We start from the raw sequence: 20,502 nt of genomic DNA, 5'->3' as shown, positions 1-20,502 counted from the left end.
AAGATTTTCTATACTAGGACGCTTCTTAAAGGCGTTATACGCCCTTTTCTTTCTTTTTGTAGCTTCACTTATTTCATCGTTCCACCATGGAACGGGTTTCTTTGTAAGTTTCCCAGATGTTTTGGGAATATATCTCGATGCCGACTGAATTATTGCATTTGTTATGGCGTCGACATCGTCTCCGATAACTCCAGTTGTTTCTGGGAGTATCGTTCTAGCTGTGAAGCTCGTCCAGTCTGCCTTATCAAATACTTAAATTTACTCTGGTCTCTTTTCATTACGCATAAATCTTTCGCCTTTTTATTATTATTATTATTATTATTATTATTATTATTATTGTGGCTTCATAATAATTTTTCATTTACTTATATACATTGCACACCTGACGCAAGACTATCAAAACTCAAAAATTTACGTATTACAATAATTCCTTAATGTATCTTCAGTACAACAGTATTGTATCTCTACAATTATTTAACTTCATTAAGAAATATAGGTGCAAAATACATTTCTGTAGTTTAGTAAATGAGATTTGCAGAGCTAAACTTATGAAAAAAACTTGTTTTTTTTCATAAACAAAAAACACTGTTTTCTCAAAATTCAGTTTTTATGCTTACAAGAGTCTTGCAAAACGTATAGAAATATTAATTTTTTACTTAAATAGGTAGTAATTTCTCAGTATCTATTGAAGATAACTGTTTAACCATGTAAAATGAACATCTAGTTTTAGATTTCAAGTTATCGTTTTTCTGTAAATGGTTTTAGAGTACAGTAACTCTTAGTCCATAGCTCTTTGTATTATTTCATGAATTACATAAGAATTTTAAGCACTTCTAATTTTATTAATTTACTTTTTGAAATTAATTGTGTATTTTATAATCCAGCTCTGGTCAAGGTTTCTCCTTGATTTACCTAAGTAAATGCTTTGACAGTTCCATTTTTATCCAAAGAGTAGCACCTGCCCCTTACTTTATGTTACTAAATGGTACATAAAAATAAATTTAAAAAAAATACAAAATTTATAATAGAACTGTGCTTTCAGAAAATATTTTCAGAGCTACTGTGCAATTTCTTAGTCAGTGTTATTAAAGATTGTACAGGTAATACATAACAAGTTATAATTTTTTAGATTAAACTGTTTAATGCTCATGAATAAATTTCACAATAATTTATACAAACAATTTTTGATTTGTAATTGATTTTTCTATCTTTTTAAGCATTACCTCACAATGATTGGTGCCATTGTTTCTATTCCATTTATACTGACCCCTGCTTTATGCATGAAAGAAGATGACCCTGCACGAGGACATATCATTTCAACAATGATATTTGTAACTGGAATTGTTACATATTTTCAGGTCACATTTGGATGTAGGTAAGTTGAAAAACAAATTTACATATTATATAAATATATATATAATATAAAATGCATATTTACATACTCATATATTACTGTGTGTGTGTGTGTGTGAGAAATCACAAAATATGATGACATGTAAAACTAAGTTGAAGTAAAGCAAGTTGGACACCAGTAGTTTCAGATGATTTTTTAAACTTAACCGTGCATTCCTTTTATTTTTCAAGTATCTGATTACTACCATTTAGAAATATTTTCAGTTTTACTTTTTTGAAGTAAAACCTTTCAATGCTGAAAAGTTTGGAATATACAAATATAAAAGAATATTAATTTTTATCAACCATAATTTACTTGTCAGTTTATTCTGAGTCCCATCATCAGTTCTTGTGAGTATATTGTTAAATCAAATAATTATAAGCAAAATAAAATTCCATTTTATTTTCAGATTAAACTTTAATTGCAGACTGCATCAAAAGTATATTACACTACATTACTTCAATAATGGAAAGTTTCTAGAATAATCTATATATCAGGTATAATAGAGAGACAAAAAATCTATTATTCATTCAGGTTTCTTATCTTAGCTTTTAATTATTCCAGTACTTTGCAATTAAAATTTTACTTGAAGAGTGTAATTAATTTTCTTACATAATCAACTAATTTTAATTACTGAAATTACTTTTATAAATGACAAAACACATGTTATTTAGATAAGATAGTACAGTGTTACATAATGCCAATACAAATAAATTAAATAAAATATTCGAGTGATCCTTAAGTTAAATGAATTTGTTAATGAAGTAATGAATCAATTCATAACAAGTTAAGCAAGATAATAAAGTATTTACAAACAAAAAATGTTACATACATATAATTAATCATGAGAACTATCAGTTTTTATATGTAATAATGTTAAAATATTATGCGATATAAAGTACAAATGATGAATTCATGGATTTTAAAAGATTTTTGTATAAATCAGGGATGTATCCAACTCAAAACGGAAAGGAACAGCTTTCTGAATTTAATTTCTTTCATTCAGGAAGGGTAGTCCACGAGGAAGTGCTATGCAATAATACACAATAACAAAAGGAAGAATAAAATATTTATTTAAAAAATAAATAAATTTGTAACAATAGTTTTCAAGGATTAGATGAAAATTGTCTAACCACAGCTTCAACTAATTGCTCCTTGTTACAGGAAAGCCATTGTCAGTGAATGTTGTCCCATATAAACTGTTTTCACCAATGGTGCTTCTTAGCCATGTTTCAATTCCGCAAGGAGGTTAAATGAATGCTCGATAGTACTTGTTGTGCGGGGCTGTGATAGCAATATCAGAAGATCTTTCTAATAGTCAGGAAAAACAATTAGCTCTTTTTTAAAACTCAATTACGTCTGGCGTTTCCTGTACTCATTTCACATTTTGAACCACAGTTCCCTTTCTCTATCAATGCCTTGTACTCTTTACGCATTACCTCAGAATAATGCGTAATAATAAGACCTCAAGAGGAAATGTTATCACCAGCGGCTCGATGAGTATTTACCATGGCTAGCTTACTCAAGACGAATCAAAGATGCTTTCTGTAAATATTGTGCACTGTTTCCACCATCAGCCACAACAATGAGAGGAGGTTGGAGTTTTTTCCGTCAGACCTTTCACTAAGTACAAGGACTTGCACGATTATTGTAAAGCACATGTGCAATACCAGGGACATCAGACTGATATGAAATCTACAAAATCGTTCATGCAGGTCATTCCAGTGGACATCCAACTGCACCAGTATTCATGAAAATTAATAAAAAAACAAAAAAAAATGCTGTCCTTAATTGTTTCCTATGTCATCTTTTACGGCATACATGATATACCTCTCGTAAGCAAAAATCTGGATGAAGGTGTACTTATCAACTTAGACATCGAAGTAAGTGAATCACAACTAAAAGACTATTTAGTAGTAATGCTTAATTGTAAAAAGTTGCACAAGAAGAAGAATTTCATTCAATTATTCTAATGAAACACCTATCATGTTACTTGGATGGAAATTTATCAATGAAAATACAGGCAATTTATCTGGAGAAAATCCGACTTCTAAAGATGATAAGAAATAGAGAAATAAAATATGAATAAATTTTTATATGGATGATTGCTTTTATTCTTCTGTCGAACAGAAAGGAGAGTGACGGTTACATCAACGTTCAAATGCATTGCAGTGTCGCCTGTTTCTTTAAAAACGGCAGTCGTGACGTTCTCCGCATCTTCCCGATGAACTCATAGCATGTCAAGAATAGTTTGAATGTGCTGGTCGGCTTTGACTGTATTGAGATGTAATCGCCACAGCTTCCAGTATGGCGAAATACTTAGTAGCAATTAATGTTACAGACACAATAAATGAAGATCTGCAAGCCGCTGCATGCATTTGATAGCATTTGTCTTGTTACTTCATTTCCCTCTTCAGCCAAGGTCTTTTTTAATGCATTAACAATATCAATGAAGTGATGCTTAAAAACAGGGTTGCTTTTGTTTTTCTCTTACCACCTATTCTTACACAATTTAAGAATGCCAGCAATAAGCTTGTGTCTAAAACGGACTCGCGAAAAAGTGATTATTTCCTTGATAGCTCCAACGCAGTTTCGAATTTCTGGAATAATAATTAAGTCGTTCACGACAAGGTTAAGCTTGTGAGAAGTGCAATTTAAATAGAAGGTTTTTTTTGTACTTTTGTCTCAAGATCGCCTGCACATCTCCTTCTTTCCCAAACATGGTGAAACATCCGTCGAAGCCTAATCCCACACACTTATCAGGGTCTAGGTTTAAGTTTATCAAAAAATCTTCACTGGCTTTGGCAATATTCACGGCAGTAAGTACTTTAAGCTCTACAAAACCTAAAACTCTTTCTTCATTTTTGTTGACCTTTTCATCGAAGAAACATAATCCAATAAACTGCACTGCTGTTCTTTGCCAGAAATCTACGGTTTCGTCCGCTAAAATTCTGTAAACGCAAGCTTTTTAAACCCCTGTAATGATGTGTTTCCTGCAGCGCTACATAGATCAATTATTACATTTCAGATGATAGGTGATCGAAATGATGTGTTTTTCGATCCAGGCCCAAAATAGTCTTTAAGTTGTGTCACCTGCTTCAATGCGTATGTTGATAAGTACGCCTTCATCCAGATTTTTGCCTCCGAGAAGTATGTCATGTGTACCGTAAAAAATGACGCAGGAAACAATGGACATCACTTTTTTGTTTTTCTATTAATTTTCGTGAATACTGGTGAAGTTGGATGTCCACTGGAACGCTCTCCATGAAGGATTTTGTAAATTCCATATCAGTCTGGTGTCGCTAGTATTGTACATGTGCTTTACAATAATCGTGCACGTCCTTGTACTTAGTGAAAGGTCTGACGGAAAAAGAACCCCAACCATCTCTCATTGTTGTGGCTAACGGCGAGAACAATGCACAGCAATTACAGAAAGCATCTTTGATTCGTCTTGAGTAAGCTAGCCATGGTAAATACGCGTCCAGCCGCTGGTGATTGAATTTCCTCTTGAGGTATTTGGCATCTGCCGCAAAATCGTAGTAAAGAGACATTTTTTTTCTTATTAACCGGCATAGTGCTCGCCAGGCCAACGAATTTACCAATATCACCTTCATGAAAACCGCCGTCTTCAATTTCACATTGGTTTCAACCGTAGAAAAAGACCCGGCAGTCGCAGAGTTTGAACCAAAGGGTGGATGTATTTCCTTGCCCTTATCTTCGTCGCTACCGCTGGTATGTTTTCGTTTTAAATTCACTGCAAATAACATTAATTTAATCTGACAAAACGTTGATGTAGACACGGGCATGGCATCTCGCTGCGTTGGTTTGACAAGTGAGGTTCTAACTGACATTTTTGTCATAATTGAATTTTATAAGGCATATGACTATACTAGTTGAACTTAATTAAAAAGCGATTCTTATTATAATATTGAAAACTTATGGAATTATTAAGTATCAGACAAACAGACTTTTTAAAAACTATTTTTTTGACTGAGGGACCCAAAAATGGATATTTCCATATTATAATCATAAATTTGTAACAAGGTCTTTACTGACGAAGTCAAGATAAACTAGAATAGAACTGATTTTACATATATAAAAACCGAGGAATTGCCAAAAGCAATAATGGTAATTAGGCCACGTTTTGAATTATTTTTAATTGCTCATCAAAAGTATTGTATTGAATATTTAGAAGATAATTTTTGCTAATAACAAAAAAACTATAAAATTAGCAAAAATTATAATCTTAAATGTGAAAGTTTATCTTATGTTGAAAAATCCTAAAGAACCCCTAATGATACAACTCTTGCAAGCATAGAAAGATAACTAAAAAATAACAAATTTTAAGTTACATGCTTTTAAAGCAAGAGGGCAAAGTGCTGCGTTTATGTAAATTTACGGTACATAAATTGAAGGTTAAATAAAAGCATTTAATAAACATCACAGTAGGCTACTTACCAAAATAATGTCCTAATAGTCATTCGTTATAGTAAAGTGGATGGCTGGTGGCCGGCATGAAAAAATAAACTTAGTCGTAAAAAATTGCATACACTACTTACACACTTGTGTAAAAGCAAAACTGCACTAACAAAAAATACGTGCCCTCATCTACTTAGTAAGTAGCGGTTGGAATATTCCCGTCGTTTCGTGAAATGAGACGAGACTATTCTAGAAAACTGTTGTTGCCGAAGTACGATTAAAATAGCGTAATGTAACAGTAAATGTTCTCACAGATGATCCGAGTATCTCTATTTTGTAATTAGTGTCTTTCTAAGTGTTGTTTAATTTTAAAGGTTTCAAAAAATTCTTATTTATATACATTTTTTTCAAACTTGTAAAGGGGGGGGGCAGCTGTCTCACCTCTGCGCTCTACGCGCATGGTATAAATTGATAACTTTATATTAAATCTGCTATTTTGATGTAGCCATTTGCAACTTTATTAATTAACAAAAATCATTTATGAACACACAAAAATATCAATATATGTAAATCAATGAGAGCTTAAAATAAATTTGCAAATTTATACAAAACTTACGTTCGGTTGGGTACAAGTGTTAGGGTTTTGGTACCCCAATATAGATTTATAATGGGGTGCTTTATAACTAGGCATCAAGGAATGGCGGCTCTGCAGGAGCACAAGAATGGCTTTTAATACTGTAGATCCTAAAAATACGATAGACTTCCCACTGAATAAAATGAAGGCAGTCAAAGACAATTCAATTAGCACCAAAAATTTTTCTGTAAAAGCAGCTTTTGAGTGACGTTAGTCATTTATATGTTAGTCATTTGTTGCATCATATTTTTAATATAATTCAAAACAAACAAAACACATGAATGAGTTTTTTAAACATTTATTATTTCATGATAAACATATACAAGGGATTACTAGATCGTTTAGCCAGTATGAGAATGTTATCGTTTGGAATTAATCATTCATGTTATTACACTTCTGATCTGGATTTTATTTTATTTTAGCAATTTTTTAAAATTTACATTCTGTGAATTTTCAGGGAGCCTTGAATTATAAAACAGAATTTATGAAAAGGAAAATATACAGGCTTGTCAAGTTTCCTTTGCCTAATACATTTGAAATCAGTCGAATCCATTATTGTAGTGCAAAATTGAATAATTAGTTTACTACATAGTTAAACACTTTTTCCAAGCTATGCACAATCTATTTCATTTACATCAGCTTTAACGTAAATGTGTTAATTTATAAATGTAAACAACTTCAATGCGGGTACATTTTTGACGGATTGAGTAGTGCACAGTATTTGTTACACAGGAACTGAAAATTTACAATTTTAGTGTGCAATTCAAGGAAATGGATAGTACTGGTAGATATGGCTGCAGGGGTAGATCTGAAAACAGTGCCTAGGATGGCAGCACCTCTAAAGCCAGTTCTCCATGATGATGGATAATTTATGTACAATATTCATTTACTGCATACTAATTGTTATTTTTATACAATTAATTTTACTTGTAATTATAGGATATCATTTAAAGGAAACTTGTTCTAAATCTATTTTTAAATTAACATTTATTTTTTCTTTTGATATAAAAGCACTTATCTGTAAGGTTAAAATAAAGGCATAATTTTTTTACAATTAAGTCTCTACATAACCTTGAAGCTTATCATGGGAATATGAAATGAAAATTTTGTAGCTTATGAAAAATGCCATGCCTGACCAAGATTTGAACTCGGGACCTCCAGATGAAAGGTAGAGAAACTACCACTCTGCCATGGAGACTGGTGACATAAACATTAAAATAATATTTTAAAAATTCATAATTATAAATTAGCAGCTCAGCGAGAAGAAATGCTGACTGACTGAGTTTCTGGCTGAGAAAAGACTGACTGATATCAGTTCTGGCTTTGAATTTTAATCTATATAAGAGGATTTTTTTTATATAAACTTTTTCATTTAACTATTTGTTTAATGAAAAACAAATAGTTTAAAATTAATATATGCACATCCGAAGTAACTGAAAGATTTTTGTTTAGATAGTATTGTTTGAAATTATAAATATTTATTATCAAAAGAATGTGGGAACCTTTTATATACTGTTTAGAATATGAAGTTAAAATTTATAAATTATAATTCAGTGCTCTTTCCAACATTTTGTATGATAATTTTTGCAAATGAAATTCTATAAAAATTTTTTTATCTTTCTAGTAAATGAATACTCCTAAAAAGTAAAGAAGCAATTAATAAGGTGTGACAGACAATTATGAACAAAATTATTATTTACTACAATCTATTCATTGAAAATATCACTTAATTTGAAAATAAACTTACAACTTATTATTTTCCTTTTGTATTTTATTTAATGTATTTTTTGTTCTGTTTTTCTTAATTTGTTAAAGCTACAAACAACATATGAACCGATCATTATGTTTAAAAATGATTTATTTTAGATTACCAATAGTACAAGGAGGAACAATATCATTCTTAGTGCCAACACTAGCTATTCTCAGTTTACCGAAGTGGCAGTGCCCTGCTCCAGAAATCTTGGATGCTATGAGTCTAGAAAATAGAACAGAGTTATGGCAAGTACGAATGAGAGAACTTTCAGGTGCAATATCAGTCTCAGCCTTACTTCAGGTTTTTATAGGCTACTTTGGTACGTTATAAAATTATTTTTTTTTAAATAAAATACACTTTCACCTTATCAATACATCTTTTGTACATAATCATTTATTTTACTCGCACAACTTATTCAGTTCAGTAATTTCTTAAATGTAAAGAAATATATTTCTTTAAGGAGTCTTTTTTAGCAGTTAAGACTTTCTTCATTAGTGGTGTCATAGGAAAAGTTATATTTTTATAGTTCAACTGTAGTTAATATATTTAACATTAATCAATTCTATTTTTTAAATATCCGATATATTGTATTTATCATTCATCATATTAGTAAGAGATCTTACAGAGTTGGTTAGAAAATCTCTCTAGTTTGTAGAAATATAATAAAACACCTGTGAAAGATTTATTTTTCAAAGATGTCTATGTCTAATAACTGTTTGTAAGTAAATTTTATTGTTCTTCTACATTTGTAGGTCTTTTTTCTTCGTTTTTGAATAGTACCTTCATCTAATTTGTCCAGTCATTTATTACAATTTTTGGGGTTCATTTGCAAATTTATTCTTCAGTTATATTATGTGGTATGTCTTAAAAAAAACAACAAAGTGATTCTTGTTTCTGAAAATATTAATAATACTATTTAGTTATATATACTGAGTATTTCAAGAAGTTCTGCCATATTTTGTGACCATATTACTCTCATCAGAATAATGAAAAAAAAACATATATATATATATATATATATGTAAATATATAAATATTTTCATATTTATAAATTCTTATATTCAGACTTATAAGACTGGAAATCAATTGTTTTCAAGCTACATCTAGTGAAAGATTTTGTCCAGAATTCTGTTCTAAAGGTCAAATAACGCTACATTAAAACTCACAAATTATTAATTTTATGTTTAAGTTTACAAGAAATGAAAATTTGAAGAAAAAAATGGTTCTCAAAACTCTATCTCTAGTAGTTTCAAAGAATATTGTAAAACTCAAAAAATTTGAATCAATAAGCTTTTAAGGTTTTGTATAAATTAACCTTATTAAATACCCAATAATCACACATAAATAAAACTTCAAGACAAACTTTGTTGGGAATCTAATTCTCAGAAAATTGATAAAATTAAAATTAGTAAAAACTAAATACAATTGTCAAAAAAAATCCATTTTTATTGAAAACCAAACAAAATTCTGAAAATTTTTTTGTGGTATCAAATTTTTTATTTGTACATAATACGTTAACTAGCACTTAATGGTTTTAAAGAACAATTTAGGTACAGAGTAACAGTACAAGGTGAATAGATAAAGATGCTTCGAATTGCTGATGGTATAGTAATTCTCGCCGAGAGTAAAAAAGATTTAGAAAAAACAGTGAATGGCATGGATGAAGTCCTACGCAAGAACTACTGCATGAAAATAAACAAGAACAAAATGAAGGTAATGAAATATAGTACAAGTAATGTAGATGAACCACTGAATATAAAAATAGGAAGAGAAAAGATTATGGAGGTAGAAGAATTTTGCTATTTGGGAGGTAGAATTACTAAAGATGGATGAAGCAGGAGCAAAATAAAATGCTGAATAACACAGGCAAAATGAGCCTTCATTCAGAAATATAATTTGTTTACATCAAAAATTAATTTAAACGTCAGGAAAACATTTTTGAAAGTATGTTTGGAAGGTGGCTTTATATTGAAGTAAAACTCGGACAATCGGAGTACCTGAGAAGAAAAGATTAGAGGCTTTTGAAATGCGGTGCTATAGGAGTATGTTGAAAATCAGATGGGTGGATAAAGTGATAAATGAAGAGGTGTTGCGGCAAATTGATGAAGAAAGAAGCATTTGGAAAAATATAGTTAAATGAAGAGACAGACTTATAGACCACATATTAAGGCATCCTGGAATAGTCGCTTTAATATTGCAGTGACAGGTAGAAGGGAAAAATTGTGCAGGCAGGCAACATTTGTAATATGTAAAATAAATTGTTAGGGATGTACCGAATTACATTTATTTCAGGTATACCGAAATAAAATAACTGGCACTAGATAGGGAATCTTGGGGAGCTGCATGAAATCAGTTAAGTAACTGAAGACAAAAAAAAAAATGTTAATTAGGTCATATCAGGAAAGAATAGTTATGCTACTATTAACTCTTTTCTGTCAATTTAAACTTTAAAAAATATCCTCTTTCAGTCTGCCTATGAATTCTGTAATTTATTTATTTTTGGATTTATAATGTAATATTTTTTCAATTATTCTAATTCACTAATATTAATATTTACTCCTAAAATTGATATATTTTTTTCTGTGTTATTTATAATGAGTTCTTTATGAGGTGATAAGTTATTTTGTATATTTTTATATATTCTTTTGTATGACCTCATTTGTTCTAAAAGTCGTGTTTGAAACTTATGAATTTTCCTATATAAATATATTTAACATTAATCAATTCTATTTTTTAAATAACCGATATATTGTATTTATCAATCATCATATCAGTAAGAGATTTCAAATAATGTGGTTATTAGGTTTAAATGCCATACTACAAAGTTCTTTATTATATATACTTTAATTAATAACGTTTCTGTTTTTTATTAATTATTCATATTTAAATGTATATATATTTTTTTTCTTTACTTCCAGCATTTTTCAGTTGTATTTATTAAATATGTTTATATACTTTCTGTGCATCATGCTTATAAATTTCTTGATGTAACCATTTTATTTAGAGGTTTATTTTAAGTGTTGTTTTTAAAAATTCTAATTTTTTTATTTATGTTCTATACAACATGTTGGTTATATGTTAATATAATATTAACATATAATATTAATATAATATTAAATCAAATTAATTTGTTTATTATCAAAAGTGGTCTCACACACACAAACACAAAAGATAAAGATTACAATAAAAATTCAAAACTGGAGATGATCTCAGGACTGACAGATGTCTCTCAGTTTGTGATTTCTGTTCGTTTAACTTATTTGGAATTAATTTGTTATTTTTTTATTGATTGTGATAACCAATAGAACTAAGAGGATAGTTTATTTAAATTAGTTTCAAAATTAAGCTGTATATTTTCTGACAACAGCTGTCTTTTGATTTTGTTCTGTACATATATACAAAATGAGATTGTCTAATAGTATAGTTATGTAGTTATTACTAGGTATTTCTTCGTGTTGGATTTATAATTATAGTCATATACTTGTAATGGTAGTGATAAAAATCTCAAATCATAATTTTACCACAACTGTAGTAATTCAAAACTAATTAATAAATAACACTAAATACTACATTCAACCAGGCTTACTTATGTAAATTTATTTCTAGCCTCCTTGCTAAAGCATTTTTATACCAATTTGAAAACCTGTTTGTTCTATATAGTGAAGAACATACTGGTATAATATTTTATTCTTATAAAAGAAAACATATATCAATATTGTCGCGTGTTTCTGTGGCTCGATCAGGATATTGAGAGGTTACAATTTAGAATGTTGATATAATTACAGTTTATTGGTTTAAAATGTTTATAATTGAAACCAGACAAGTTAATAATAATAACAATATTGATAATATATAATAATAAGTGACAATAATAAATAATTAATGAACATAAATATTAATATAGTAATTACAACCACAATAATAATTAGGATAATAATAGTAAATGATAATAATATTACATGTCAGAAACAACAAATCAAACAATTAATATATGACATAAAACATAACATAATCAAAATAGTAAGCATGACATAAAAAGAGAGCGTAATCAACAAAGATTAGGAATCAAAATATTACACATCAAATAGTGATAAATATCATTAGTAAATAATAAATACAGATTACACACAAGACAGAGTTCAAAATAAATAATCGTTCAGAATTTATTCTAGGTAGACAAATAGAAAACTAGACCCATTAACAAAAGAAACCGCTAATCTTAACCCTTTTTAACCACTAGTCTTGTATTAACCATATAGTGTTCATTTATTTACCTTTGCTATCAGTTTATTGCATTATTTCTTTCATTTAGTTTTACTGTAACTCGCCGATAGTATTTCTGGTTTACTGCAATTGCTCTTGGCATCATCTTACTCTTATTGAACGGGATTCAAGACTGTCCTTGCTGGACTGATGTCTCGCAGATTCACACCTGTGACTCTCTGCGCTGCACTAACGTCATAACTCTCGCTGGATTGGTTCGCTGAACTCCAATGAACTCACAGCCTCTCCTCGCTGAACTGCCCTTGTGGGACTAACGTCGTAACACCTCCACACTGGTTCTAATAGAACTCTTTTTTAGGTGGTCTTCTCCTGACTATTTATACTTCTAGCCTCCTTACCTACCGGAGCGGATCTAAGTCGAAGCATGAGAACAGTCAACCAAGGCTTTTGTTCTCATGAATTCAAAACCTGGTCTCGTTTCACCGTACAACAGGTGTTCATTGTGTGTTAGCGGGCAGTATAACAAAAGACAATTGTAAAACGGGCCTATTCTTTACAAAAAGGGTTCTCCTTTTTGTCCCTTTCTGTATTCCTCCAATTATTATATTTTATATTACTTTCATGTTAATTGGTAGAAATCCGTTACTCAGGCCTGCTATACCGGTCTTGCTACAATATCATACAGCAGATGCTGCATCATCTAAAATACTCACTCCGTAGGTAACGACTCATATAAGTACTTAATTTTGTTTTTTTTTCAAAAACCACACTTCAATACATTAAAAAAAATTAACTCTAAATCTTACATTTTTTTTTGTAACAATTTCTCCCAGTTTTCTAGCAAAAAATTTGTTTGCGTTACAAAAAAATTTTTATGTTCCTTATTTATACAATTAATTTAATTTTTATTCAACCAAAGAAGTAAGATCATATAAGTAAGAGATAACCAAACTCAAAAGATGCTTCTTAAAAACGTTTAAACTCAACAAGTAGAAAAATATATCAAAGTATCTATGGTCCACTTTAGGATGATTGCCTATCTAAGATTAGATGTATTGCAAAAATTTATGAATAAATAAACTTATTGAATTGACACTTTTGCTCTTTCTTTAAAACCAAGGAAACCTCAATAGAAGCATTAAATTTTCTCTTAAGTTATTGAATAATGTGCTAAGTATCATCTGGATCAGTCTATCTGTTTTCAAAATATTCATGGCCAAACAAATCATTTATACCATAGTCGTTCAGAAAGTTCTTGGTTTGACACATAGATGGGGCAAGTATGACCAAATAATTATGACATTTTCATCAAGCATGATGAAAAGTTTCACACGTATTAATTACTTGTTTATGGTGATCGAGTGAAGCAAACAAATTTTGACATTTTTTGTAAAAACCATAAAATTAAAGTTTGAGCTGTTATGAAGCACTTTTTTTTTAAAAGGTTTAATTCAGACAGACATAAAAAAGAATTAGATTGTACTATAAAGGATTCTTTCCCTTCATTTTCAATGTTAAGAAAGTAGGCTGCTGAATTTAAATATGGTAATATAGCACTATTCAATATGATGAACACTCATGATACCCAAAAACTGTATAATTAATGAAATTGTCACAAAATTCTGTAATGACATTAAATGATTGTCGACTGAAGGAATGCAAGCTTGCTTACATCGCAAACATCTCGATAGACCATTTCCACTAAACATGTTTGTTAACAGCTGACCAAAAAGGCATTAGATTTCACAGGAATGACTTATTTAAATGGGATTACACTGAGTTTCTTTAACGTTTTGTAACTGTAGATGAATCATGGATTCACCAATGTATGCCAGAGAACAAACAATGGGTGGAAGCAGGTGAAAGGGGCCAAAGAAAAAACAATTTCATCTGAAGGAAAAGTTATGGCTAGTTTTTTTTTTTTTAATTCTTGTGTTGTGATGCTCATAGACTACCTGGAAAAATGCAAGACCATTACTGGGGAATATTACACTTCACTCCTGTGCCAGTTGATGGATGCTATTCAGGCTAAACATCCACATCTGGCCAAAAACAAAGTTCTCTTTTACCTTGATAACGTGCCTATACACACATATCTCAGATTGTAGCTCCAAAACTCCACAACCTAAGCCTTGACGTGCTTCCAAATGTACCATATTTGACTCCCAGTGATTACTTCCTTTTTCCAAACCTGAAGAAATGGACCCCTGGGCAAAGATTCATTTCAAATGATGAGATCAAAAAAATCTTTTTTTAATTTATGAAAAATCTTGTATTTTCTGTGTCAGACTGAGTACTTTCATTTTTCTGAAGTCTAATTAAAAAACAAAGCAAGATCTAGATGCAATATTAATATGTGGATACTTCAAACTGACTTGTGTGGTAACTTAATTTTGAGAATTGAAATATATATAAATACTTAATTAATTAGAAAGAAAGTTTAAAAATTAGAAGAAATTTTATAAATAAAAATTTAGAATAAAAAATATTTTCTTTTAAAGTACTTCGTACAAAAAATAAAAATGAGCTTAACTTTCTTCAACATACATTGTCTCCTCCTCAGTTTTATTTATTTAGTCACTTATTCATTCTACAGGCATATGCCCAGTTACAGTGATCATTATTCTTTTTCAATTCATGAAAATAAAATAATTAAAAAATACCAGACTCTTGCTAGATATCACATCCAGAACCAGTTTAATTAAAAGCCAGTACGCTGATTATTACATCAACTGAGCAGTCATTTAAAGCAGATTTATATGAGTACCCTATTTTATTCTTCTTCAGAGTACACCATAGTAAATAATCAATAATAGTAATTCTCACAAAATATAACACTTTTATCTTTTATAAGCTTGAGATTTGTTTTAAGCTTTATATGCTACAATTACTTCAGAAATTTATTTTTTAAATAATTAATATTGTGTTTTGTTACAGGTGTTATGGGAGTACTGTTACGTTTTATCACTCCATTGACTATAGTGCCAACAGTTTCACTCGTTGGTTTATCACTTTTTGAAAATGCTGCTGATGCTGCTTCTCAACAGTGGGGCATTGCTATAGCGCAAGTATCTACCTCTTTTTTTTAAATTACAAAAAATCTACTTATTTTGCTCTTATGGTTTCAAAACCTACCTAGTACCATACTGTATATTGCATATACTGCAATGTTGAACTGAAAAAAAAAAGTTTACTAATTGGATAACTTTTAATTTTAATCTCTTGACAGAGAAATGAAATAGTTTTTGCTATTATAGTATAATTATTAGAATTATAGTATAAGAATAGAAAATAACATATTACTACAATATAAATCTTATTTAAAGAGCAGGTTAAATGAATATTTTTGTATTCAAAAGAAATTGTAAATCAAAATATTTAATTTCTGTGATCAGATCAGACAATCTCTAGTCATACCTGATAAGTAAGTCTAAACAATTATGAATGGGAAATATATTTATTTCTGACATCTAAGGAGTAGGTTGGAATAAAATAACCCAACTAAAGTTTTTTTTTCTTTTAAATTATTCTACAGGAAATGTAAACTTGATAGAAAAGAGTTAAATTTTCAACAGATGATTTAACATGTCACTCTGTAACTAATACAGCTACAGTGAAATAAAAATAAATTTTATCATGGGACACATATGTTTTATTTGCTCAAGGTTCTAAACTGAACAAACCGGATGCAAATTTAAGTCTGCAATGAAGAGGCACCTCACAATAATATACATTCAGCTTTTATTAATATCATAATACAATAGCACTAAGAAGTACTTATATATTTTAACTAGCACCCCCATTGTGTTGTCTTCATCTGTACTGTATGGTTAGTTGCATTTCCCATTGCAGTAAATTTTTTTTATTTTATGTTCTTTCGTCATATAACCAGAGGCTATATGACTACAGAGACTATATTTTTTATATATACAACCAGTCGCATTGCACAGTAGCAGTGGCAATGGGACTGTGTTGGTTGAGCCACCATTGCACCCCATAAAATTTGAAAAAACGTGAAAATGGTTTTTAAATATTTATCTTAAGAGTATTTGCAGGCCTAAATCTACTGAATTTCTCGTTTAGAATAGCCAGAAATGTGGAAAATTTCTGATCATAGTTAAAAATTTTTTTACCTTTCTTCACCCTTTTCAAGATCAAATTTTGAAAATCTAGAAAGTGGTTTTTGGATATTCACATAAAAATTACATACACCAAAAATCAAGTTGATTTTATCATTTGTTACAAAAAAATTTTTTAAAATAGTCTGGTTTCAAAAAAGATTCAAAAATCCATTTTAACACTTTAAGCACACAATTTCAAAAAATCCTTTTGTATGTGCACATAAAAATACGTATACAGATTTTCATCAATTTATCTTCAGTAGTTTTTACTGGGCGTTGATTGTGAACCAGTCACAGGTTGTTTTATATACATAAATAATATCTAAAAAAAAGTCTACATCTGAGTACATTTGAATAATAATATAATGTCTACCTGTCTTGGTAAAAAAAAAAAACATAATAAATTTGGGTGTAACCACACTGAAAAAAAATGTGGTGCTAATGTTACTGAAGATGATCTCATTAATAAACTTATACTTTGCTTAGCTAAAAGTTATCTAATATGCTTGCTTATAATAATGAAAAATACTGCAGAATACATGATTTTGATAATACATAAAGGTACAAGGTGGCTCACCTTTTTATATTTTGACTTAACTGATACAATAGCTTGCTCATTATAACAATTCATGTAATAAATTATTTATTATACTTTAAAATTTTATTTTAATTTATCATTCAATTATGTCACATTATTAAAAATAGACAACTGAGGCTATTTATATTTTACCACAGTACTTTATAATCTACAAGTTAGCTTTTATTCAGAGTGTAGTATAATTGAAAACATTTCTACCCAAGTGAAAAGTGGTTCTGTTAAGTCCAAAAAATGTTTCCGCTATTCCAGTTTTATAACATAATTAAATATCTCAGCACAAAATATTCAAGCTTACTCATTTAGAACAGATCAAAAATCATTCTGGTGTTCTTTTCAAGCAAAAGAGTCATTAGATATTAATGTAATTGTTACACAAAACAATATATAGTGACTAATATTATGACAGATAATGTCAGATGTATTGAATATATGGATATCCTGTTTTTTATTATTAAATTATGTAATAATTCAATCTCATCCTTCTTTATTTGTAGATGTTTATTTATAAAACCCTCTAACAAAAAAATGTAACAATTCATAGGATAGACCCATCATTAGTACTCTCATTTCTTGCAAGAAAGATTCCGTTCTTTTAATAAATTGTAAACATCCTTGGTACAACAACTGTAATTGTCAGAACGCTGCATCAGACATAACATGAAATAACCAAAAATGAAAACTCAATGTACTCCAACAGATTCAGTGAAATGAATGCATTAATTTCTTTTACATTTTCATTAAAAGTTAATCATTCATAAGTCATAAATTGTCATAGATTAATTACTTAAGTTAATCAGAAAGGCGACTCTAATAACAACTTTTTTCAATAAATACTATTCCTTTAATTCTGTATCAGATAATTTTTATCTATACATTCTGTATTAGTGGCATGTATTATCATTCTAAAACTTAATCAAGGATCTAATATTAAAAAAAAAAAAATCAGAATAATAAAAAATAAATATTACATGTAATTATTATTAATTTTTTATCATAGTTTGGTTAAGCTATTGCAAGGAAATAGGTTAATTCAAATGTATACCTACATTTGAGTGACACAACCTACACAAATCAGTAAACATTTAGGTATTAGCAATCATTAAACTTTATAGATTAAAATAAACATCTTGTTGTTCTAAGAAGTAATATTTCAAACAAATTTTTGGTTAAGGCATGAGTAAGAATATAATTTAGAAGCCACTGCAACTGAAATGGTTCATTCATAGAGCAAGACTAATTCATCAAAAATATGTAACATTTAACATTAAACTACATACATCAATGAAGCTAAATTATGCTTATAGAAATCACAAAATTAATATTATTTTCTGATTTGATAAGAAAAAAAAATTATTCTTGTTTCAGGACAATAATAATGTTGACAGTATTTTCACAGTGTTTGACTGAAGTAAAGGTTCCTGGTATAAATTACAAAAAAGGAGTTGGTTTTCGTATAGTATGGTTCAACCTTTTCAAATTATTTCCGGTCAGTTTTACTTCAGCATTTTTATTATTGTTTAAATATTTGTACTTCTATTCAGACTAATTTAGATTAAAAAATCAGCTCTAATTTGAAGTGTATTTTTGTTATTACTTTTAGACTTAGCTAGTTATAGTAGAAAATGTTTACATTTATTTCAATACTCAATCCAAAGACATCATAATCAGCAGTAAAAGCCAAGGCATTTATAAGAGGGTGGATGTAAGATTTGCCTAGAAAATGTTATAAATTTAAAAATGCAGAATTATGTGCATAATAAGTTCTATTATGAACATTAATAACATCTGCTGATGAATATTTTTAATTAATGTAGTATGTCAACATTTATCAACCACTCCATATACAAACAGACATTAATTACAAATCCTTAAAAATTGTAATATTCCACAAACACATAAAAAAGAACTACATATTAATACATTTGAACATTATAAAATAATGTTAATGTTATATGTAATCTTACATATTTGAAGATTATAAAATATATAAACATACAACACTATACTTAATCAACAAACACAATTCTAATTAAACACATTTTTCAATGTCATTCTAAATATATGTCTATGTAATTACAAAAACTGACAGCAGTAACATCAGCTCATGTTGGTAAAGAATAACTGTACCAGTTACAGAATATTTTTTTAAGATTGCTACAAACATTTCGTAATAAGTTATTAAACAATTTTACTGCAAAATCTATTCAGTTTGTCATTGAAAAAGTTAAGATTTTAAACAATAATCTTTTAAATAAGAATTTATATTGTTTAAACATTCAAATAAAATCTTAACTAAATCTAATTATATAGTTATATTTTTCTTAAATATTATTTACATTTGCATAACAAAAATTGTTATATTGCACCTTATACTTGTATCGTTAAAAAATTATAAGTTATAAAAACAAAATAGTTTTATTTGTTATCACTACTTATAACATTTACTTTCTGTATTTTTTACTGTAGTTTACAGGATAACTTTTTTTTTATAAGTGTTAATGTTCAAGTAACTTAAGTAACACTGAGAGAAACTAACAATTAGTTAAATTTAAATATTTATTAACATAATTTCTAATTATGTTTTATATTAACTATTTAATTTAATATAGTATTAGTAACATAATAACATTGGTAAAATGTAATAGTAATTTTGTAAAAACATAAAATACATACTTACTGATTATTAGGCAACAAAAAATAATAAGATATGCACATTTTACACTAATTGTTGCTTACATATCTATTAACTACTTAAATAAATGCAGACATGTATAAAAAAATAAAACATTAATAATAATTTATAAATAATAATATAATAAACTGTCAATAAATTCAAACAAAAATCAACCACACATAATCCACAAAAAAGAAGCAAGGAAAGCCTCATGTTAATAATGCAAAACAAATTACATTAAAAAATCAGAATATATAAAATTGAACTAGAATTCAATCCTACATGGTGGCACATGAAATGTTCCAACATTTGGTTTTGCTAAAAAATATTTATTTGAATGGCAATACAGAAAAGTAAAACACGAGTTTACTATATACCTGGAGATTATGTTCTGCTCACATGTTCAATATGACTACCGTCATGTCTAGCAACTTCTTCAACACGAACTCCTATGTTGTTAATCACTTGATGACACACATCCTCGGTTATCTTGTTGCACGCATCCATGATCAATCAGCACTCATAGTTCCGTCACTGTATGAGGATGTTTTTTTTGGTTTGCTTGGAATTTCTCCTTCTACCACCCCATTCAGTCACCCTAAAGTATAAGACTGAATGTCTGTGCCACAAATGGCTAATGAGCCTCTAAACACTTTAGCAATCAGTGTCCTAAATAGCTAATAGAG

The 20,502-nt window shown here is 28.9% G+C and overlaps 1 protein-coding gene across 2 annotated transcripts in view; it reads left to right on the top strand.

The window, feature by feature from the left end:
- LOC142319002 (solute carrier family 23 member 2) overlaps window positions 1-20,502 on the top strand; it is a 130,016-nt gene that overhangs the window by 71,764 nt on the left and 37,750 nt on the right. For both annotated transcript variants that reach the window (XM_075355786.1, XM_075355785.1), the window contains exons 3-6: window positions 1,218-1,375; window positions 8,313-8,518; window positions 15,361-15,487; window positions 18,508-18,628. In XM_075355786.1, coding sequence (XP_075211901.1) covers window positions 1,218-1,375; window positions 8,313-8,518; window positions 15,361-15,487; window positions 18,508-18,628 — 612 coding nt within the window. The remainder of the gene's footprint in view (window positions 1-1,217; window positions 1,376-8,312; window positions 8,519-15,360; window positions 15,488-18,507; window positions 18,629-20,502) is intronic.

The sequence above is a fragment of the Lycorma delicatula genome, chromosome 2 (assembly GCF_047948215.1).
Source record: "Lycorma delicatula isolate Av1 chromosome 2, ASM4794821v1, whole genome shotgun sequence".
NCBI classification, from domain to species: domain Eukaryota; kingdom Metazoa; phylum Arthropoda; class Insecta; order Hemiptera; family Fulgoridae; genus Lycorma; species Lycorma delicatula.
The sequence above is the reverse complement of the archived record's forward strand: the minus strand, read 5'-3'. Positions and strand labels throughout refer to the sequence as shown.